Raw genomic sequence first — 24,259 nt, forward strand, 5'->3', positions numbered from 1 at the left:
CGCAGTGCCATGTGTCCTGCTCACACTCTCTCCATCTGTTTTAAAGCAGGAGAAGCCTGCTCACAACAGCAGGGAGAGGTCCCAGACCAAGAATGGAGTGGCCCACACTTGACCCCTCACTCACTTTGAGGAGCAGGCCATCGTGCTGACTGGTGAGCATGTGGACGGTGCCTGAAGCAACGACAGGATTGTTGATGAACACCCTCGTGAGGATCCTGCACCACATCATCCCTCTCTCAATGCAAATGTGAGTATTCTCTCTCCTGCTTTTGACTCTGCTGCCATGCACTAATTATCTCTACTTTGGTTTACAGAGAGCTCTGCCAAGTGACTGACACCCTCAGCCAGCCAGCTCCATCCATGTCCTCACCTCCAACCAAGAGGACTCCTCCTCCATTGAAGAGCTAGAAATAAGCAGCCTGGAAGACCTGTCACAGTGCTTACCCACACCCTCCACTAATGCAGAGACACACATGTCAGTAGGACCTAGATCTAGAGCAGGCTCGAGTTCTCAATTTGGTGGTCACTGCATGGTCACATGTCCGCAGCAGGAGCAGGCAGGTTCGTGTAAGCTCCCCGGCACTCGGAGGACTGCTGGGGAAGAGGCATCTGTGAGGTCCGAGTCAGATGACAAGCCTCTAGATTTGGCCTTCCAACTCATCCTGGAGAGTCAGCAGAAGGCAGGGGAACATCACGCAGAGCTGTTGGAAGCCCTTAACAGAGTGGCACGCTAGTCGGAGGAGTGCATCCGTCAACACTTTGATGAAATGGTGTCCGCACGTGCATGAATGGAGTTCTCAATGGGAAGGATAGTTCTGGTCCAGCCAAACACAGAAATACGCGCAGACCTGCACTTCATCGTGGGAGCCATGGGTGAGTTCCTGCAGTAACGTTAGAGGGAAACGGGGCACCTGAACATCCCCCCCAGGTGCTTGTTCCCCTCAAGGAGTCAGGCTGGGGCCCTTGGCCACCTGAAGGGAGGAGGAACGGCAGATAGACACCCCTGGGTCATCCACTCAGGAATCTCAGACGCTGTCCACTCCCTCTGAGTCCCCTTTGCCTGTGGCCCCTTCAAACTCATCTTCTATCACCACAGAGGGAGCAGCCAGCCCACAGGAGGACAGCCAAAGCAAGCTGGGGACCTCAAAGCCTCGGCTCTCCAGAGGACCCACGCCGAAGGCATTAGAGCCAACAGGGCCAACCATTGCACAAGCTGTCTCCAACCCTGCTGCGGATGTCAGGCAGCAACTAGAAGTCTAAGGCATTCAAAAGTTAAGAAATTTTTATTACATTTGGTTGCACAGGTTTGTCACTTTACAACCTGGAAATATATTCACTGAATAATGTGTAATGGTGTCCTTCAGCTTCATTGCCAGGCTTCGCCAGTCCTCCCACTGCACATCCCGCCTCACCCACTAGCAGTTCAGCTGCATGCAGCCGACCCACGAATGATTCTGGAGGGAGAAGTGTGTGTGTGGCAGGGCCTTTCAGAGCCTCATGCAAGCACTCTCCCATGCACGGAATTCTTCCCGCATCACACTCACCTCAATGTCCTGAGCATTTTCAATGCTGCCTGCTGGGGTTCGCTTTCAGTTGACCACCTGAGCTGACCTGCATCTCCGCCCCACACTGATCCACCTCAGCACCTGCTCTTGCCCACCACGTCTCGTTTCAGTTGCAATTTTTTAAAAATTCATTCTTGGCTAGGCCAGTATTTATTGCCCTTGAGGGCATTTAAGAGTCAACCACATTGCTGTGGGCCTGGAGTCACAGGTAGGCCAGACCAGGTAAGGACGACAGATTTCCTTCACTAAAGGACATTAGCGAACCAGATGGGTTTTTACAACAATTGACAATGGTTTCGTGGTCATTATTAGACTTTTAATTCTAGATTTTTATTGAATTCAAATTCCACCATCTGCTGTGTTGGGATTTGAATCTGGTTCCCAGGGCACTACCCTGGGTCTCTGGATTACATGTCCAGTGACGATACCACTACGTCACTGCCTCCCCAATTTGGCAAGCAGGATCCTGCTACGTTTTTCCCTATGTCCCCCCCATCCTTTCCCCTCCCCCAGTCACCCATTTCCTTTCCCCCATTACCGTCGACGCACCTGGCATCACCTTCCACCTCCCTACTGGCCACAACCCTTTTCTTTTGGGAATGTCCAGGTGAACGTTTGCATTCCCTTCCATCCTGAAAATCCCATCCAAATCCACATTAACCTCCCTGACCTCCTTCCCACCCCAGGGTCTATGCCTGCCTCCATGTCCCCACTAACTATCCTCACTGTCCCTTCTACCAACATCGTTGCACCCTCACCCTCTCATCTCACTCTGCTCTCAGTCAATCTCACCATTCCCTTGGACCATGCCCAGCTTCAGTTTGCTCCCCAGGAGGCAGTCAAGGACTCATCAGACCCCTCCCTTGCACGTTCAGCTGGACATCTCCCCCTTCTGGACTCCTTCCCCCAGGAACTCCTTCCCCCTTGGAACTCCCCACTCCCCCATAATTCCTCCACATGGCAGAATCGACACCCCCCGGAATCCCTTCCCCCCCAATCCCAGACCGCCCCCCCCCACCCCAGTCCTCCCCCATCCCACGACCCCAGTCCTTCCCACTTCCTGACTCCCTCAGACACCTTCACTTCTTCTGCCACCCTTACTCCTTCCCCTCTCTGGACTCCTTCAGACACCCTCACTTCTTCCTCCACCCTTACTCCTTCCACTCCCTCCACACTCCTTCCCTTACACCTACCTCCCCAGTTGCCATCTTCTCCTCGTTGCCCCCTCTTCCTCCCCTATAGTCCCTCCTCCTCCCAAAATCACCCCCCGACACCTTTGTTCTCCCTCCCAAACTCAGCCTCGTCACCTTCAATTCTCCTTCCCACCCTCACAGCCCAAAACCTTCATTCCCCCTCCCAACCTCACCCCCCCCCCAACACCTTTTTCCCCTGCTCCCAACCTCACCCCTAACTCTTCTTTCTCTCCCACTCAACCCTAGACCTTCCTCTCCCATCCCCTCAATGATCATCCGTTGTGAGCAGACCCTCAACCGTGACTTTCCACCTTCCGTGAGCTGCTTCATGGTGGAGCCATGTCCATGAGAATCCAACCAGCATGCGATGGATGTTTCTCCAGGGTCCCGCTGCTGTTGGGCTCCAACATCTTCTGCTCATCAGATGTCTGCAATGTGAGCAAGACCCTAATGGTAAGTCCCGACTTCTGCATGTCTTACTTGTCAAGACATGTTCTGCATTGGTATGATTTCCCACTCAGGTGCCTGGATGATCCAGCCATGGGGTATGATTCCAGTTGGCTGGCATTATAGTGATACGCAGATGTATTACAATGCGTTTCCTCATGTCCGATGACAGGAAATAGCAGACGCTTGCAAACTGGTGTCATGACGTTGTAAAACCGATTTTTGGCCTTCTCACCATATTGTCTGCTTATGCCATCTTCGGCTCAGTGCACGGGCCCAACGGGCAGGCGGGTAGGTGATTTTTTTACAAACCTCATCCAGTGGCGGGATGAGATTTGATAGCGGTTTTAAAAACATTTAATAAAGTTTTTGTTTATTTCATTAACATGTCCCATCTTGTGTGACATTTTCACATGAGGGGGACATGTTAATGAATTTTTTATTGTTCTATTTTTTATATTTGCCAGCCTTTCAGGACCCTCAAAATCGTCGACGATTGGCAAGTTAAGGGCCTTAACGAGGCCTTTAATTAATGGTGGGCGCGCGTCCCACTGCATAGCATGCCCGCCGACCGAAATATTGCGATGCCATGCACTGACATCAGGACGCTGCGTGACATTTTAAGCGCTGGCGTGTGGGCTCCACCACCCGCACGCAAGCCAGAAGATTCTGCCCATAACACTTACGACATACTTTATTTTTTGTATGAAAAGAAATGACAAATTGATTACAGGCTGACTTTGAAACAAGTGTTTCCACAATGATATCAGGATATGCAGAGATAACTCCTGAAGATCAAGGAGAGACAAATTTCCGCTGACATAACACATAACCCTGCCTTGTCCTGGCTCTTTGGGAGATGAGCGGAATTACCCTCCCCCTCCCACTCCCCCCGACATGGAAATTCAACCTCCAAGAGTCATCATCAGTGGCTGTTGCTAGCTTTAAAGGAATTATTTGTAAATATTGGGGCAGGTTGTTCACTCTGTACAAACAAACATTCTCAAATCTTGAAGTGGATTATGAGAAGGCTGGATTGTACACCAGATTGTAGGAACCATTTATACTGGGCTGGTAATTCATAAACAGGCTTTTCTCTGCTTCTGCTTTCCAATCTTGTGGCCTCTCCAACTTCTTGTTGTCAGTCACTGCAAACTCAAAAGCTAGAAAAGGAAAAGACTCTGGTTATATTCAATAGATAGTTATCTTCTCTCTGCAATTTATCAATGGAACATTAGAAATAATGATCACTTTTCCATGTGTTGTATGACATCGGACATCTCCTGCTGTGACACTGAGTTACCCAGGACATGAACCTTTGTAGTGTTTGTAATGTGGTGTTATGAATGCAGGGTGGCCCCTCCCATTGATATCTCTTCTGAATGTCATTAATCTATCAACATAAATTAATATTGAATTACACAAGAGTGTAGGAACAGAAGGAGGCCATGAACCCCCTCAAACTTGTTACAGCATTCAATTAGATCATAGCTGATCTAATCGCTTTGGTTTTGTAGCCCTTAATACTCTTCCCTGAGAAAAATTTGTCAAAGTCAGTATTGCAATTTTCAATTACCCACAGCCTTAACAAGCCTTTTGTGGGGAAGTGCTCCAGATTTCTATTACCCTTTGTGTGGAGAAGTACTTCCTGACACCACCCCTGAATGGCCAATTTAAAGATTGTTAATAAATCTCATGTAAATGCTGATTTAAAAATACCCAGAGAATAGTTTACATTTCTGTGTATTCTTCATCTAATTTACTGCATTACCAGAGATTTTGAAGCAAATGCAATAGGTTTGTCTTTTTGTAGTGTGCAGGGTCCCAAACCTTCCTGTGAAGGATCTGTCTCCAGGGTAGTTGTTTCCCTACAATCATATAATTGCAATGTCAGTGCTGAAATGCACGTCCTTTCTCAACAATTCCCTTAGCGAGAGCAATTCTTGAGCGAAATTGGGAATGTATGGGGACAAGAAATTAAAGAGAACTAGATATCTTCGAAGATTGTCCTGATCTTAAGGATCTTTAATATGCTCTATTTTACTTGGATATACCAGCACTGGAGTAAATAGAACCAAAGAAATTGATCTGCTGCATGTTGATGGAACATTTCAGACTGTTGAACACCAATCCTTCATTACGTGTCACTTGCATCAATACTTGCAGATCATGATCATGTTTTTACACTCTTTTAATGATTCCATCTTTCTGCATTTTGTCTAGCTCAACCTTTATTTATCTTGTAAGTGAATGCTGCACTTAATGGGCCTTAACTTCCGAGCTCCAGGGCAGTGTATCTTGGGTGGACTACAAAGATGCACTGGGGAACACTCCCTGCTAAAGTTCCCAGGTAACAATTGCACGGCAATTGCCTGGGAAGTTCAAACTTCCGATGGGCAATTGCCCTGCACTGGGAACCATCCGAACTAGGGGACTCGTGCACTACCTGCCTAGTTCTCTTGAACTGCCTGGTGGTCACCCATTCCCTTTCTGCCTCCAAACTTCTAAGCTACGGTGTGACCACCTCTCTGAATGTGCTATCCATGGAGCTCTCAGCCTCGCAAATACACCACAGTGACTCCAGCCGCTGCTCGAGCTCTGAAATCCAGAGCTCAAGTTTCTGCAGCTGGTGACACTTCCTGCACATGTGGTCATCTCAGACATAAGTAGCATCCACAACTTCCCACGTATTACAGGACACACATTCTAAATGACTGAGCTGTCCTGCCATGGCTTCAATTTACTTCCCTTATGTTAACTTTATTTTACTTTTGGTTTACTTATACAACTTTATTTTACCTGACCTTGACTTAACTTTACTTACCTATTACTTGTGTTTCTTACTTAAATCTAAGGAGCTCCTTTATTTAAAACAAATACATTTTTCTAATTTTCAGCTGCTGAAGACCCTCCCTATCCATTTTGGATACTGGTGAGGGCATTTGTTCCTTGGAGGAGTGTAGTCAGAGTCAAGTTTGTGGCACCACAGGCAGCTTTGCTGTACAGGAGGGGAGAAAGAAGAAAGGAAGAGCAGTAGTGATAAGGGATTTGGGAGCTGGGGAGACAGACAGTCATTTCTGTGGCTGTAGACATGACTCCAGGATGGTATGTTGCCTCCCTGGTGCCAGGGTCAACGATGTCGTGGAGTGGCTGCAGGACATTCTTCTGGGGGAGGGTACCAATGATTTAGAAAGGGGATGAGGTCCTGAAAATAGATTTCAGGGAGCTAGGAAGGAGATTGAAAAGCAGGACCTCTAAAGCAGTAATCTTAGGATTATTCTCAGTCCCGCATGCTATTGAATATAGAAATAGGAGAATTGAGCAATTAAACACTTGGCTGGAAAGCTGGTGTAGAAGGGAGAGCATCAGATTTCTGAGGCATTGGTTCAGGGGAAGGTGAGATTTGTACAAGCCGGACTGTCTACATCTGAACAGGACTGGGAAAGTATCCTAGCAGGGAGATTTGCTACTGCTGTTGGATGGGTTTTAAACTAGATTGGCAGGAGCTAGGAACCTGAGGGCAAAGTCAGAGCAGGAACGGAGGCTGGAGAATTAGTGAGTGACTCTGAAAGATAGAAGAAGCAAAGGTTAAAAAGTGCACAGCACGGGAATTTTGTAGTGTTAAAAGGTATATATGTAAATGCAAGGAGTATAGCAAATAAAGCCGACGAGCGGAGGGCACAGATAGACACATGGCAGCATGATATCATTGCTATAATGGAAACTTGGCAGAAAGAGGGGCAAAAATGGCAGCTCGACATTCCTGGATATAGAATTTTCAGGTAGGATAGAGAGGGGGGGAAAGGTGGTGGTGTAGCATTATTGGTTACGTAGCATTATTGGTTAAAGCCTCAATCACAGCTGTAAGGAGGGATAATATACTAAATGAAGCATCAAATGAGGCCATATGGGTTGAGCTCAGAAATAAAAAACGCCACACTGCTAGGAGTGTACTATCGACCCCCAAATAGTGGAAGGGAGTTAGAAGAGCAAATATGTAGGTAAATTCCTGAGTGTAAAAACAATAGGGTAGTAACAGTTGGGGACTTCAACTACCTAATAACAATTGGGATATGAACAGTGTGAAAGGCACAAAATTCTTGAAATGCATTCAACAAGAAGTGATGCAATTCTAGATTTAGTCTTAGGAAATGAAGCTGGGCAATTGGATGAATTGGAGACTAAGGGGTGAACTAATTGAGGTATACAAAATTATGAGGGGGCTAGATGGGGTAGACAGGGGCCATAGATTTAAGGTGATTGGTAGAAGGATTAGAGGAGACATGAGGAAAATCTATTTCACTGAGAGGGTGGAATTCACTGCCTAAGTTGGTGGCTGAGGTTGAAATGCTCAACTCATTTAAAAGGAACCTGGATCTGCACCTGAAGTGCTGTAACCTGCAAGGCTACGGACCAGGTGCTAGAAAATTGAGTTAAAATGAACAGCTAGTTTCTTCTTTTTTCTCTTTTAAGGCTGGTGCAGGCACGATAGGGTAAGCAGCCTCTTTCTGCACCACAACTTTTCTATGGTTCTCCCCCCACCATAGGCCCGACACCTGACTCCTCCCCGCCCCTACTCCCAGGCCCAACTCGACCCCCCACCCCTCCAGGCCAAACTCCTGGCCTCCTCCTACCCAAACTGGATTCCCAACTCTCCTCGCCCCATCCCCCCCCACCAGGCCTGAAGCCTGACTCCTGCCCTCCCCCCACACCTCTGGCCTGACCCCACCCAGGCCTAACTCCCGTACCACCGCCCCCCCCCGCCCCACCAAATCCTACCCACTTACCTTATACACTTCTCCCTGGCTTGTCAAAGACCTTTAAACTTGGCTGGACCTTTAAACTTACCTGGTTTATGGCAGCTAGTGCTTGCTTACCTGTGTTTGAGCTGCCCTTGACTGTAGGCCCGGGGATGCGCTGCACTGCGCAGATCACGCCCAGCCTGAGTTGGAAAGCCAAGTGAGCTACGATTGTCTGGTTTTCCAGGCAAGTAATTTTGGGTGGAGTGTCAATCCAAATCTATTGCCAATCCACCAGAGGTTCGGCCCAATGTTGTGAGATGAATACAGGAGATAATTTTGCTCTCTGTCTACTCCACTGGTTTCCATTCTACATTGAGAAACCTTAAAGCGCAAAGCAATTGGCCACAAAATTTTTGCAATGCATGTTGGGCCATAAAAATCTACTGGTTCAAATAATGGCACCTAAAATCCCATCTTCCACCTGCTTGGTGGCTCAACAAGTTTATATAGAGAATCACACCCATTGGTTTCAATACTAGACTGAACTCAAACCACCTTTTACAACAAGGGCAATCCTTCTGAATTAGAATCCAACATTCAGATATCAGCACACTGCAGTTCTACTGTGATACAGGAATCTTACAGAAGAACATAGCCCAGCATGACTGTCAACTCTTTGAAAGTACAATCCAATTAGTTTGCTCTTTCCTCATCGTCTTATAAATTTCTTCTCTCTTCAAGCATTTAGCCCATTATCTTTTGAAAATTATTATTGAATCTGTCTCCGCCACCCAGTGCATTCCAGGTCACAGCAACTCTCTGCATAAAAGAATCTGTCTCCTCTACCCTTGGGTTCTTTTGCAAATTATTTTAGATCTGTGTCCTCTGTTTATCGATCCTCCTGCCATTGGAAACAGTTGCTTTCTACTGACTCTATCGAAACCATTCAGGATTTTGAACACCCCTATTAAATGTCCCTTTAACCTTTTCTGCTCTAAGAAGGATGATCCCAGCTTCTCCAGTCTCTGCATGTAATGGAAGTCATTCACCTAATACCATTCTCCTCTGCACCCTCGCCTTGAGATTCTTCCTTAAGATCTTTCCAGCATTATATTTGCTTACAGGCAGTTGTAATAGTTTAGCATTTCCTTACAGCATAGTATGTAGTTTCCCTGTAGTTTATTTAACAGCATTATTCAGGAATATATTGTGTTGTGCCATTTTAAAGGTATATTTTGTAATGTACTTTAAACTGAGAGGGCCCATTAAACACTGGAACTCAGAGTAATTTGCAATATGGAGTAACACAATTGCTCCACATACTGTACCTTGTGTTTACTTATATGCGTGGCTTTCATTACCACCACGTCCAAAGCCTGTAAGAGATGAAAGATGCCGTCAGCAACAAGTGCAAACAAAGAATCAGTGAGTAAGGCCAGAATTGACCAAGCTTGTTCCTTTATTCCCAGCAAACACAGTTCAAATGTGGTCAGTGGTGGCATCTGAAAACAGAGCAACTTCTCACTTACGAGTAAAATTTGCTTTCACCCACCTACTGATCCTTCCTACTGGCTTCTGTTGTGCCAACTGCAAAACCATGAGTTCAAAATCAGCTTAGGTCACACTGCTGAGATCAGGATGGATTTTTTTCTGACCTTGGCCCCTGTATTATAATGGGAACTTCTATCTGTGTCTTTTGGATAAGATGTTACACCCTGAGAGGGGCAGAAGGAATTTTAATTTAAGATCCTGTGGCACTATTTCAAGGAAGACTGTGGACTTTTCCCTTGTGTCCTAGCTAATATTTATCCCTCAACCAACATTACTAAAAAAACACATTATCTGGTTATTATCACAATGCTATTTGGGGATTTTGCTGTGCACAAATTGGCTGTTGCTTTTCCTACATTACAATAGTGACAACACTTCAAAAGTGCTTCACTGGCTGTGAGACATCCTGAAAATGTGACAAGAAATGAGAGTCTTCCTTCCACATTCCCTTCCGTGGCAGACTTTCCAGCTCTATCTTTAAGTGGTATTTGGTGTTTGAGCTGTTTTTGAATTTGTTGGAGCATGGAATAGCTTTTTAGGAATAGGGGTGAAATTTGAGTCTTGAAGGGAGAAAATGTGAGGGTTGGGGGAAATTATTTGTTTTTGTAGCTGAAGTCTATCAAGGTTCTCCAACACTGGATTATCATTCAGCAACCTCTCTATTCTAGATGCTGCTGCAGTGATTGGCTGGAAGAACCCATAGGAATATTGGGAACAGGAGGATGTTTTCAATTCCTCAATCCCAACCTTGAAAGCTCTAATTGTCCACAAGCATTTGAAGGAGAGAGTTTCAGATTTCCATTACGCTTTGTGTGAATAACTTTCCTGATTTTACTGTATTAATAGCCTAGCTCTAATTTTATGGCTATGCGTCCTTTGGTTCTGGACACTCCTATCAGTCCTATCAGTGGGAGTAGCTTCTCCTCGTACCCCCTTGAAAATCATTTCAAACCCCTCAATGTTCCATTCATGATGGAATACAAGCCTAGTCTATTCAGTCTGTCCTCATAGTTTAACCCATTTAACACTGGTATCATTCTGCTGAATCTGTGCTGCACCCCCTCCAAGACCAGTATATTCTCCTTGAGGTGCAGTGCCCAGAACTGAGCAGTTTTTACAATCTGCCCACTTTCACTCTCCGGTAGATGTCTCACCTTTTGGCCCAAAGAGAGCACCATAGCATGGGTTGTTACAGTAAGGCTTTCCATCATGCTGCAACAAGAAGACACAAAATAAAGATCTCTTTTTAAAAAGGGAAGGAAACAAATTCAGTACATTTTTGGGGCGAGGAGACAAATTAAGAAACAGCTTACGTCAGAGAAAGAGCCAGGTGTCAAGGTTTTCTTGCATCTTTCACACCTCAAGCAGGCTCTGTGCCAATCCTTTCCCAGAGATGTCACTTTTTCAGCTGGGAAGAAAAGAATCCAATGTGACAAAAATACTTCTATAATAAACTGGACAACAGCCCCTTGCAACAGGAACTTATGGACAAAGTTTAAAATGTTACACACATGAGTATGGCCAACAGTCATAGCTCTTTAGTGAGTTTTTGGGTGGTTCTGTTTGAAAGGGCCACAGTCCTCAAAAAACAAATCCTTTGCATGAGGAGAGGTCAAGGACCATTTTCGCTTTGCACACAGATGCCACTCGCTGTGAGGAAATGAGAAGGATCAGAATAGACAGAGGAGGCACATTCCACCCTAGCCCAGCCATCAGGAACCCAGGGGGTCAGATGCCAAGCAGTTTTTACACTCTGCACACGTTCACTCTCCATTATGGACAGTAATATTGGGTAGGATGCAAATCCAGTGGGTTTCTTGCCTGGTGAGTTAGGCTAAAATGACCCTCAAAGCATAAATGCCACAGGAGCAGACCCTGGTAGTAGGGGCTGTCCCAGACATTGGAAAGGAGCAGAAATGGCAGTGTGTAGTTAATACTGAGGAAAACTGCAACAAATGCAAGACGACATTAATAAACTTGCAGATGGGCATGTGAATAATGAATGAATTTCCATCTAGACAAATGTGAGTGCATTAGTGGTTGGAAGAATAAGACGGCCACATACAGTCTAAGTAGGATAGAGGAACAAAGGGATCTGGAGACACAGATTCACAAAACATTAAACACAGTGATACAGGTTAACAAGGCTATAAAAATGCAAGAGATATTGATAGACTAAGTGGATCAGCAAAAAAATGGCAAATTAATTTTACTGTAGGCAAATGTGAGGCCATCCACTTTGGACCTAAAAAGGATAGAACAGGGCACTTTCTAAATGGTAAAAAGCTAGAAACAGTGGAGGCCCAAAGAGACTTGGAGATCCAGGTGCATAGATCATTAAAATGTCATGAAGAGGAACAGAAAATAATGGCCCGAATCATCCAAGCAGCGGTAATGATGAGCGGACTGTCGCTAGGCTCTAAGGCTCTCCTGACTTGATGCTGCTGTGCATTTCTGCCAGGACCTTCCCGGCTTTCACAGAAATGCGCAGTGCAGCGTCCTTCGGGAAAATCCGATGGCGTGGAGTAGAGTCGGGGGATGACAGGACATGTCCCCATTTTACAGCACTAGCTGTCAAATGGTGAGTTTAAAGGTCCAGCCTTTGAATGTTAGTGGGTGGATGGTTGAGTGGGTGGTTGTTGGATCGGAGGCTGTCGGGTAGTTGTGGGGTCGTCGGGTCAGGTAGGGGATAGTTGGGTGGTCAGTGGGTAGTCGGTTCAGAGTTGAATGAGGCGATCGGAGATAGTGAGGTCAGGACGGTGGGGTAGTCAGGTGGTCAGAGTATAGTCAGGTGGTTGGGGGTATTTGGGTGATCAAGGGCGGGGAGGGCGGAGTTGTGTAGTTACCCAGGTATTTGACCAGGTTTTAATTTGTCTAACATTTCCTGGGTAACTAATCAGATATGTACCATGGCATTGTCCGAACTCTCCGACTGTAGCTCAGAGTTGGAGACATTCACAGGGGGTCCCGGGAAGTTTAAACTTCACAGGAAATTCCATTTACAGCGAGAGAGTGAGAGAAACAGCATGGTCATTTACAGGAAGCGAGTGTGAGAGAAACAGTGTGGTCATTTACAGCGAGAGAGTGAGAGAGAAACAGCGTGGTCATTTACAGTGAGAGAGGAGTGTGAGACCATTAAAGAGTGCAAGAGGGAAAAGAGCGCAGAGAGCAGCTGATTGGTGAGTATTTCTAGTCTTTAAAGTAAAAGTAAGATCTTTAGTTTGTGTTTAGATCTCTAGACTTTTTTTTCTCTTTTCCTTAAAGATAGCTTGTTAAGTGTAAGATCGATACAGATGTGTATAAAAAAATAATTATAATAAAACGTGTAAAGAGTGGGGATACTAGAGTAATTAATACATAAATTGAATAAAACACGATAGCAATGGCAGGATGGGTGATGTGTTGCTGCTGCAGCAAATGGGAGCTGCTGGACACCAAGGTGATCCACAGCGAACACATCTGTACCGGTGTTTGCAGCTCGAGGAACTTCGGATCCAAGTTAAGGAGCTGGAATTCGAGCTGCAGACATTGCGCCACATCAGGGAGGGGGAAAGTTACCTGGACACTTTGTTCCAGGAGGCAGTCACGCCTCTCAGATTAGGCAATTCAAATTTGGTCTGTGATCAGGGACAGGAGAATGTGACTTCAGGTAAGGCAGGTTAGGGGACCCAGGGGTAGCGTTTGAGGATCCTCGGCCCCTGCAATTGTCCAACAGTTACAAGGTTCTTGAAAGCTGTGTGGATGAGAGAGGGGACTGCAGGGATGATGAGTGAACTGACCATGGTACCGTGGTACAGGGAGCCATTCAAATGGGGCGAGGAAATAGGAATGTAGCTGTGGTAGGGGGCAGTATAATTAGGGAGATATATACTGTTGTCTGCAGCCTTGAGCGTGAGTCCTGAAGGCTGTGTTGCTTGCCCGGTGCCAGGGTAAAGAACATCTCCTCAGGGCTAGAGAGGAACTTGGAGTGGGAGGGGAGGGATCCAGTTGTCGTCGTCTATGTTGGTACCAATGACATTGATAGGATAAGAAAGAAGGTTCTGCTGAAAGAATTTGAACAGTTAGGAGCTAAATTAAAAAGCAGAACCTCCAAAGTAATAATCTCGGGATTGCTGCCTGAGCCACGGGCAAACTGGCATAGGGTAAAAAAAGTCAAGGAGTTAAATGTGTGGCTCAGAAATTGATGTGGGAGGAATGGGTTTCAGTTCATGGGGCACTGGCACCAGTGCTGGGGTAGAAGGGAGCTATTCCGTGGGATGGGCTTCACTTGAACCGTGCTGGGACCAGAGTCCTGGCAAATTGAATAACTAGGACTGTAGAGAGGGCTTTACATGCCCTTATTATCTCCTGATTTATTCTCTGTCCTACAGTATAGCTACTGTCAGGGGGACTATAGACTACTGCCACCAGTGTTGTCTTCCCCTTGTTATTTCTTACCTCCACCCATATGGATTCTACATCTTCCGATCCAAGAGGGGGGATTGGGGGGGGTGGGGGGAGGGTTCTGGAAAGGGGATACGTAGGTTTACAAAGCAAAAGGATATGGCAGCCTTGCAGGGCAGCTATTTAGGTAATGATACCCAGAGTGTGACAAGAAAGGACAGAGTGTACAAACATACAAAAAAGCAGCAAATAGGGTCAAAAGGGTAAAAGGCAAAATTAATGGCTCTTTACTTAAATGCACATAGTATTCAGAACAAAATAAATGAATTAATAGCACAAATAGAGGTTAATGGGTATGATCTTATAGCCATTACGGAGACATGGTTACAAGGCAATCAAAGCTAGGAAATAAATATTCACGGGTGTGTGACTTTTCGAAAGGACAGGTAGGAAGGAAAGGGTGGTGGAGTAGCTTTGTCAGTATGAGATGGAATAAATACGATAGCAAGAAAGGATCTTGGATCGGAAGATGTAGAATCCATATGGGTGGAGGTAAGAAATAACAAGGGGAAGACGACACTGGTGGCAGTAGTCTATAGTCCTCCCTGACAGTAGCTATACTGTAGGACAGAGAATAAATGAGGAGATAATGAGGGCATGTAAAAAAGGCAGTACATTAATCATGGGTAACTTTAATCTTCATGTAGATTGGGAAAGTCAAATTGGCAGAGGTAGACATGAGCAAGAATTCAGAGTGTATTCGGGACAGTTTCTTAGAACAATATGTTGTGAATCCAACCAGAGATCAGGCTATTTTGGATCTGGTAATTTGTAATGAGGCAGATTTAATAAATGATCTCAGAGTAAAGGATCCCCTAGGAAACAGTGACCATAATATGGTAGAATTTAGCATTCAGTTTGAAAGTGAGAAACTTGGGTCAGAAACACCAAACTTAAATAAGGGTAATTACAATGGATTGAGGGCAGAGTTGCCTGGAACGGACTGGGAAAGCAGTTTAGCAGAAAAGATGGTTGATGAACAATGGCAGACGTTTAAGAAAATAGCTCATGACTCTCAACAAAGATATGTCCCAGTGAAGAAAAAGGATTTGAGGAAGGAGATAAACCAATCATGGTTAACCAAGGAAGTTAAGGACAGTATCAAATTGAAAGAAAAAACATATAATGTGGCAAAGATTAGTGTAAGCTAAAAGATTGGGAAAGTTTTAAAAACCAACAAAAGATGACCAAAGAAAAAGAGGGAGAAAATAAACTTTGCTTTTAAACTTGCAAGTAGTATAAAAACAAACAGTGAGAGCTTCTTTAAGTATATAAAAAGGAAGAGAGAGACCAAAGTGAACATAGGCCCCTTAGAGAATGAGGCTGGAGAAATAATAATGGGGAACCAGGAAATGGCAGAGGAGTTGAATAAATATTTACTTCAGTCTTCACGGTAGAAGATACTAATAGCATTCCAAAAATACTAAATAATCAAGGGGAAAAAATGGGGGATGAAATAAATACAATAACTATCACTAGAGAAAAAGAACTAGGGAAACTAACGGGGCTAAAGGCCAATAAGACATCTGGACCTGATGAGTTGCCTCCTAGGATATTAAAGGAAGTAGCTACAGAGATAGTGGATGCACTGGTAGTAATCTTCCAAGAATCCTTAGATCCTGGAAAAGTCCCAGAGGATTGGAGAATGGCCAATGTAACACTCTTATTCAAAAAGGGAGGGAGACAAAAAACAGGTAACTATAGGCCAGTTGGCTTAACATCTGTCATTGGGAAAATGCTGGAGTCTATTATAAAGGGTGTACTAGCAGAGCATTTAGAAATACATAATCTAATCAAGCAGAGTCAGCATGGCTTCATGAAGGGGAAATCATGCTTAACAATTTTTTTAGAATTCTTTGAGGAGGTAACAAGCAGAATAGATAAAGGGGAACCAGTAGATGTAGTATATTTGGATTTCCAAAAGTCAGTTTCCAAAAGATAAGGTACCGCACATAAGACTACTTAATAAGATGGTGTTGGGGGTAGTATATTAGCATGGATAAATTAGCATGGTTGGCTAACTAATAGAAGACAGAGAGTTGGGATAAGGAGGGCATCTTTGGGATGGCAACCTGTAACTAGTGGAGTGCCGCAGGGATCGGTGCTGGGACCACAATTATTTACAATATATATTAATGCCTTAGATGAGGGAAGTGAATAAACTATCTCCAAGTTTGTGGATGACACAAAATAGGTGGGAATGCAAGTGGTGAGGATGACACAAGAAGTCTACAGAGGGATACAGACAGGTTAAGTGAGTGGGCAAAAACTTGGCAGATGGGATATAATGTGAGAAAATGTGAGGTTATGCACTTTGGCAGGAAGAATAGAGGAGTTGAATATTATTTAAATGGAGAAAGACTGCAGAAGGCTGCAGCACAGAGGGATTTGGGAGTCTTTACGCATGAATCCAAAAAAAGCTAACATACAAGTTCAACAGATAATAGGGAAGGCAAATGGAATGTTGGCTTTATTTCAAAGGAAATGGAGTATAAAAATAGGGAAGTCTTGCTAAAACTATGCAAGGCATTAGTTAGACCACACCTAGAATACTGAGAACAATTTTGGTCCCCTTATCTAAGGAAAGATATACTGGCATTGGAGGCAGTCCAGAGAAGGTTTACTAGGTTGATCCCGGGAATGGAGTGATTTTCTTATGAGCAGAGGTTGCGTCTGCACTCACTGGAGTTTAGAAGAATGAGAGGCGACCTTATTGAAACATATAAAATTCTTAGGGGGCTTGACAGGGTAGATACTGAGAGGTTGTTTCCCCTTGTGGGAGAGTCTAGGACCAGAAGGCATAATCTCAGAGTAATGGAACGTCCATTTAAAGCAGAGATGAAGAAGGATTTCTTCTCTCAAAGAGCAGTCAATCTGTGGAATCCTTTGCCGCAGAGGGTTGTAGAGGTTGGGTCATTAAGGCTGAGATAGATAGATTTTTAATCAGTAAGGGAATCAAGGGTTATGGGAAGAAGGCAAGAAAGTGGAGTTGAGGATTATCAGATCAGCCATGATCTCATTGAGTGGCAGAGCAGACTTAATAGGCCGAATGGCCTACTTCTGCTCCTACGTCTTATGGCCTTATGGTCGCAAGTAGGCCTGCACATCAGGACTTCCAAGGGGTCCAAATGTGCATCTTCAATTGCATGTCTGGTCTCTGACAATCTGGAGACCAGGAGGGTGTGGCCCATTCAAAAAGGATAATGTAATGCTGGCTTTTATATAGAAAAATGAGAATTCAAGTAGGTAGAAGTTATACTTCAACCATACAAAGCCCTGCTTAGTTCACACCTGTAGTACTGTGTCGGTCCTGGAGAGACTGCAGTATAGGTTTAACAAAATGATACCTGGATCCCAACGGTCAATTACGAGGCATGATTACACAAAGTAGGGTTGCATTCCCTGGAATTTAGAAGATTAAGGAGTAATTTGATCCAAATTTTCAAGATATTACAGGGAATAGATAGTTTTTTTCTGTCTATTCTATTTCCACTAGTTGGGGAGTCCAGGATTGAGGGACATTGTCTAAAAATTAGAACCAGATCTTTCAGAAGTGAGATTAGGAAACACTTTTACACACAAAGGATGGCAGAACTCTCTTCCGCAAATGACAATTGTTTATTTTAACTCTGAGATTGATTAAGTTTTGTTATCCAAAAGGTATAAAGGGTTATGGGACAAATTTGGGTATATGGAGTTAGGTCATGGATCAGCCATGATCTCATTGAATGGAAGAACAGGCTCAAAGGGCTAAATGGCCTCATTCTATTCCTGTGTTCCAAACCAAGCACAGGGTTCATTTCTAGAGATAGTATTGAAAATCGGAGCGGTAACAACAAACTGATATAAAACCATGATTAGAGTAACTGCCTGCGATTGGGAGCTGGTATTCAGTATGAGACAAAGTTGGTAAGGGGAAAAACGACTGGAACATTTGCTTAGCTGGAAGCAAAAGGAAAAAGTCTACAGTAATTCTCTCAATGAAAGGCAGTTAGTTACAGTTGGAGCTCTGGAAGTATTCGACTTGGTTGCAGCTTGAAACCATAACAGTGGGCTATTGGAAACCAAAGGAGCTTTTTGATGTTTTAAGCCACTGTGCATGAGTTGCAGGGAGGCCCGTGCTGGCACTGTGGAATCCAGAGCTGTGAGGTTAGTAAAGAAATTGGAGGGTTGCTGAGCCAAGAATTAATGGAAGGACCCCAATGAAATCCTGCACCTTGATGAACAGCTTGAACATCAAAGAGAAATCAGAATAAATTCTGGAGAGCTGTGATGTACCTTTGGTTTGGTCACTGAGAAAAGTGAATAAACCTTGAAAATTTTGTAAGATAAGGGAACTCGTAGGGGAAGTAAAAAGTTTAAAGCTTAGAAGTCTTAAAAAATTAGAATCAGATCTTTCAGAAGTGAAATTAGGAAACACTTCTTCACACAAAGGATATCAGAATTACTTATGTGTTTTTTTTTCTCACCTGACCTTCTGATTCAGGCTGGGTGAGGTCCAAGCAGCTCAGTTTGACTGAGGCCCAGTGTCAAAGTCCAGCTCCGTCAAAGTGAAGGAGGACACACCCTCTTTTTTACAGTACTAGCTGCCATAACACAGGCAAATTAAAATTCCCATTGAAACTTAAAGCTCCTTGACAGGCCAGGGAGAAGATAAATGTCTAAGGTAAGTAGATAGGATTTGGGGGAATCTGAAGTCGGGGAGGAGTTGAAGGTCTGGGGTGTAGTCGGAGGTCAGTGGGGGGCGGTTCAGACTTGGTTGCGGGAGGTCGGACCTCAGCGTTGTAGGACCTTGTTTGTGGAGGGGGGGGGGAGGTCGGACCTCGTTTGGGGGTAGGTCGGACCTCGGGGCGGGGTGTGGGGTGGGGGGGGGGGGAGTAATACCTCTTTGCGGGGGAAGCTTGTTGGGGGGGGGTGGACCTTGTTGGTGAGGGCTGGACCTCTTGGCGGGGGGGGGTGGTCAGATCTCGTGGCGGGGTGGTCAGACCTTGTTGGGGGGTGGGGGTCAGACCTCAAGTTGGTCCTCGGTGGGGGGGTGGGGTCAGACATCAGTGGGAGGGGGTGGGGGGGTTTCAACTTCAGTGCTGGACCACAGATGGGTGTCGGACCTCGGGAGTGGGCTTGGGCTGTGTGGTTCTGGTCCTGAGGGTAGGGAGTCAGGTCGGGTATGGCGGGTTAGGGTCGGTTCGGGGGTGAGGGTCAGGTCAGGTCATCAGAGGGGTGTTCGGGCCTCGGGCTGGTGTCAATGTGACAGTCAGTCCTGGGGGGAGGGGGTGTGGAATCCCATGCAGGTGGGAGTAGTTCTCTGGGGAGTTGGGGGTGTGGGGGTTTCCCATGGGGAGCCCTTGTGTGGGGGAGGGGGGAAACTCAGTCTGGGTCTTTACAATAGTTACCCAGAAGTTAGAAGAGGTTTTAATTATTCTAACTTTTTCTGGGTAACTATTGGTCTAGCCCTGTTGGGGGATCTGAAGTTTGCGATTTAAATCACACTTTTAGATGGTTCCTAGTGTAGGGCAATTGTCCAGAGGAAGTGGGCACTTCTGGGCAACTGCTATGCAAACCCTTACCTGGGGACCTTCTGAGAGGGATTCCCCGGTGCATCTTTGGGGCGCCCCCAATCTGACACTGGGGAGCATGGAAGTTAGCATTAAACTAAAAGTGCTTACTTTGTTTGATTCTTTTTGACATACAGTTTGTTTTAGTTTCACAAGACGTGAAATCTTGTGGCATGGTTCAGTCAGTTAATTGCAGAGTGTTCGGATTTCTTCTTTCAATGTCAATGGTCCCTCTCAGCATTGTAACACTAGCCCATCTCAACAAATTGCACAGTGTCATTAACATAGTAAAATATCCAAAGGAGTTTCATAGGAGGATAATCAGACAAAAAAAAATGAGGCTAAGTGACTTAAGGAGATATTACATCAGATGGCAAAAGCTTGACCAAAGAGGTGGGTTTTAAGGAGCATCTTAAAGGCAGAAAGTGAGGTAGAGCGTAGGAGAGGTTTAGGGAATTGCAGAGCTCAGGGCAGCCAATGGTCAAGCAATTAAAATTGGGGACGTGCAAGGGATCAGAATTGGAAGAGAGCAGACAGCTGAGGATTTTAGGGCTGGAGGAGGTTACACAGATAGGGGTCCCAAATCATGCCAATTGACTGAGTTGGATTAAAGTATCTGAAAATAATCAGCAGACTGGTCTAGTCAGACTGAGATAGAGAGAGGTAGGCTTGGGTCTGTTCAGGATAATCAAGGCGTCAAATGAGTATCAGCATTAAGGCCAGCTTATTCATCACCACCCATTCATTTGAACCTGCCGACATCTTTAGTAATACACGAAGATAAAAGCAAAAAACTGCGGATGCTGGAAATCCAAAACAAAAATAAAAATACCTGGAAAAACTCAGCAGGTCTGGCAGCATCTGCGGAGGGGAACACAGTTAACGTTTCGAGTCCGTATGACTCTTCAACAGAACTAAGTAAAAATAGAAAAGAGGTGAAATATAAGCTGGTTCAAGGGGGGTGGGGAGTGGAACAGGTAGAACTGGATAGAGGACCAGTGATGGGTGGAGATAGCCAAAAGATGTCATAGACAAAGGACAAAGAGGTGTTGAAGGTGGTAATATTATCTAAGGAATGTGCTAATTAAGAGTAGAAAGCAGGACAAGCAAGGTACAGATAGTCCTAGTGGGGGTGGGGTGGGGTGAAGGGAAGGGATCGAAATAGGCTAAAAGGTAGAGATAAAACAATGGATGGAAATACATTTAAAAATAATGGAAATAGGTGGGAAAAGAAAAATCTATATAAATTATTGGGGAAAAAAAGGGGGGGATCAGAACGGGGGTGTGGATAATGCTGGAGTTGGCGGAAATGGCAGAGGATGATCCTTTGAATGCGGAGGCTGGTGGGGTGATAAGTGAGGACAAGGGGGACCCTATCATGGTTCTGGGAGGGGGAGGAAGGTGTGAGGGCGGATGCGCGGGAGATCCCCCTCGTCCTCACTTATCACCCCACCAGCCTTCGCATTCAAAGGATCATCCTCCACCATTTCCGCCAACTCCAGCATGATGCCACCACCAAACACATCTTCTCTTCACCCCTCCTGGCGGCATTCCGCAGGGATCGTTCCCTCTGGGACACCCTGGTCCACTCCTCCATCACCCCCTACACCTCAACCCCCTCCCAAGGCACCTTCCCATGCAACCACAGAAGGTGCAACACCTGCCCCTTTACTTCCCCTCTTCTCACCGTCCAAGGGCCCAAACACTCCTTTCAAGTGAAGCAGCATTTCACTTGCACTTCCCTCAATTTAGTCTACTGCATTCGTTACTCCCAATGCGGTTTCCTCTACATTGGAGAGACCAAACGCAGACTGGGTGACCGCTTTGCAGAACACCTTCGGTCTGTCCGCAAGCATCACCCAGACCTCCCTGTCGCTTGCCATTTCAACACTCCACCCTGCTCTCATGCCCACATGTCTGTCCTTGGCCTGCTGCATTGTTCCAGTGAAGCTCAAGGCAAACTGGAGGAACAGCACCTCATCTTCCGACTAGGCACTTTACAGCCTTCCGGACTGAATATTGAGTTCAACAATTTTAGATCATGAACTCTCTCCTCCATCCCCACCCCCTTTCCGATCCCCCCCCCCTCCTTTTTCCCAATAATTTATATAGATTTTTCTTTTCCTACCTATTTCCATTATTTTTAAATGTATAGATTCATTGTTTTATCTCTACCTTTTAGCCTATTTTGATCCCTTCCCTTCCCTTCACCCCCACTAGAGCTATCTGTACCTTGCTTGTCCTGCTTTCTACCCTTAATTAGCACATTCCTTAGATAATATCACCACCCTCAACACCTCTTTGTTCTTTTGTCTATGACATCTTTTGGCTATCTCCACCTATCACTGGCCCTCTATCCAGCTCTACTTGTCCCACCCCCCCTTAAACCAGATTATATTTCACCTCTTTTCTATTTTTACTTAGTTCTGTTGAAGAGTCATATGGACTCGAAACGTTAACTGTGTCCCTCTCCGCAGATGCTGCCAGACCTGCTGAGTTTTTCCAGGTGTTTTTATTTTTGTTTTAGTTATACACGAATGGCTACAAGAGGGCGCTATTACACCGCCCGGCTCTTTTGCATCTGCACCTTGACTGCTTACAGATAGGAGAATCTGCAGCTCTAACTGAAAACTCCCCAGCTTTCACATTCAGCCTCACAAAGGAAGCTAGGTGCCACATCCTGTAAACAACCCGATTAAGAGCAGATTTTATCAGATAAAGTTCTAACGATATCTAACGGCTGAGGAAAGAGAGTTGAACGTCCAGAAACATGAGTCAACATCCCATCCCCACTAAACGAGAAATATCGATTGACACCACGGACCAAGACGTTGTAAAATCAAGAATCTCTGCTGGAAATTCGGAAGGAACTGTAACAGGACAATGATACAGAAGCACTTTCTGTATTATTTAACCAGCGATCAAATCATAGAAGGTTTACGGCAGAGAAAGAGATCACTTGGAGAGATGGAACATCACCTGTGCCTTAAACAGAGAATTTGTCTTTAACAAGTTTCAGGAAGTAATAAATTTACACTTCAGAAAAAAAGACGCGACTCATTTTTAAGTTTCAGAAAGTAATAATATTCTGTTGAAAACGCTGCAGTTCTATAGTGAAAACAAGATTGCTCACCAAAGTACACCTCTTTAGCACACTTCGGACACTTGGGCATGTTTGATCCGGGATTCACTTGTCCGATGCCTGCAATTCACACTCTCTCTGGCCCTCGCTGACACAAGTCAGTTTATATATTTCTGCGGGAGGAGCTTTGCACAGGGAGGAGGGAGAATGGGCCAACCAATTGCACACGGAACCCTCAACCGGTGCAAGTAGGATTGTAAAGTGTAACCACTGCCGAGACACTGCTACATAGAAGGAAGAAATGATTAATGCAGGGAAACACACCGGAAAATAACAGAATACTTGAAGCTCTTTATCAGATTAAACACTGTTTTCACATTGCTAATTGTTGTGACTTTTGAGTCCCAATTGCACACTAGTTGTGGGGTGACCGAGTTGGTACTTTAGATAGAGTAGTTCTGCAGACACTTTTTAGGTGGAACACATTCAAAACTTTGACGTAGCTTCTCAATTGTAGCAGAAGACATTGGTGACTTCACCTCATATATATCCATCTGCTTTGAGTAGGCATGACAATGAGCAGAAACATTGTTCCCATGAAAGGTTTCACATAGTTGATGTTTAACTGCACCCATGGCCTTCCTGGCCCCTCCCAAGGGTGTAACAGAGCTGTTGAAGGAAACTCGTGCAATTGCTGACATTGCGCACAATTCTTCACTAAGCTTTCTATTTCACCATCAATCCCAGGCCACCACAGATAGCTGCATGCTGTGGTCTTCATTCGGATATTCCTAGATATGCACTGTGTAGTTCAATTAACAATGGCTTTCTTCCCTTTGGAGGAACTATCACTTGTGCTCCCCACAATAAAATACCATCCTGACCAGTTATTTCATGTCTTCTGTTAAAGTATGGTTTCATTTCGTCTGATACAGGTTCTTGTGACGAACTGTAAAGAACATATCTTTTTATTTTTTGTTGGACTGTGGATTAGAATTACAATGGCTGCAGGTTGAAAGACATGTCCACTGGAGCAGGATGAGAGATATATACAATGTTGCAGTCCTGGAACAGAGTGTGCCATGAAAGACAGGATGGTGCCCGGAAAGGAGTCCTGGGCCAAGGGAGCTGCCTGCCAACAGCATTTTAATTGGCCCCTGACCAAGTGACCAGGTTTTGTGTGAGAGCAGTGCAGTATGCCTGAAAGGAACAAGACCTTAAACCTCTTTCTCCTGTGCGTGGAAGATTCCAGTAATTCCACAGCAGCAGAAAGCTCCTGGCCTGCAAAGAGAAAACATCTAAAATCTCTCTTCCTCCTATCTCCATAACCTGCTCTCTCTCTGGGGAAACCCCTGTCAAAAGGAAAAGGGGAAAACCACTGTTAAAGACATTGAAAAGCAAGCTCTCGACCAGTGAACTAAATACTGAAAGTGCTGGAAGACCAGCTCGTGTCATCAACAAAAACTGAAAGGAATTTGGAAGACATTGATCAAAATCAACCCATCCCTGCTCTGGAATTGGTGCTATTGAACTGTTTTATCCCACCTGTGTGTTTGTGTGTGTGTAGGGATTTAAGGAGGGTGTAGAATTTAAGTAATTGAGTTAGAAGTTAGCAGTTCATATTTCTTTCTTTTGCCTGTAGTTAGAGACAATTTGTTCAATAAACAGTTATTTACTTATT

The 24,259-nt window shown here is 45.0% G+C and overlaps 1 protein-coding gene across 1 annotated transcript; it reads right to left on the reverse strand.

Moving 5' to 3' along the window:
• Positions 1-3,881: 3,881 nt before the first annotated feature.
• Positions 3,882-24,259, reverse strand: crip1 (cysteine-rich protein 1). Its single transcript, XM_078562893.1, has 5 exons — positions 22,630-24,259; positions 10,812-10,906; positions 10,653-10,710; positions 9,276-9,323; positions 3,882-4,368 (listed from the first exon to the last, which is right to left on the reverse strand). Exons 1-4 carry the CDS (start codon positions 22,667-22,669, stop codon positions 9,283-9,285), a joined length of 234 nt encoding a protein of 77 aa, XP_078419019.1. The 5' UTR covers positions 22,670-24,259; the 3' UTR covers positions 3,882-4,368; positions 9,276-9,282.

The sequence above is a fragment of the Cetorhinus maximus genome, chromosome 18, assembly GCF_964194155.1.
Source record: "Cetorhinus maximus chromosome 18, sCetMax3.hap1.1, whole genome shotgun sequence".
Taxonomy (NCBI): domain Eukaryota; kingdom Metazoa; phylum Chordata; class Chondrichthyes; order Lamniformes; family Cetorhinidae; genus Cetorhinus; species Cetorhinus maximus.

Excerpts from the sequence above, each read along its gene's own strand:
- crip1 (XM_078562893.1), bottom strand. The coding sequence starts at position 22,669 with ATGCCCAAGTGTCCGAAGTGTGCTAAAGAGGTGTACTTTG. Across the intron at positions 10,711-10,811 it reads CACCTGGCTCTTTCTCTGAC|CATGATGGAAAGCCTTACTG; the intron begins GTAAGCTGTTTC and ends TTCTTGTTGCAG. Across the intron at positions 9,324-10,652 it reads TGCTCTCTTTGGGCCAAAAG|GCTTTGGACGTGGTGGTAAT; the intron begins GTGAGACATCTA and ends CATCTCTTACAG.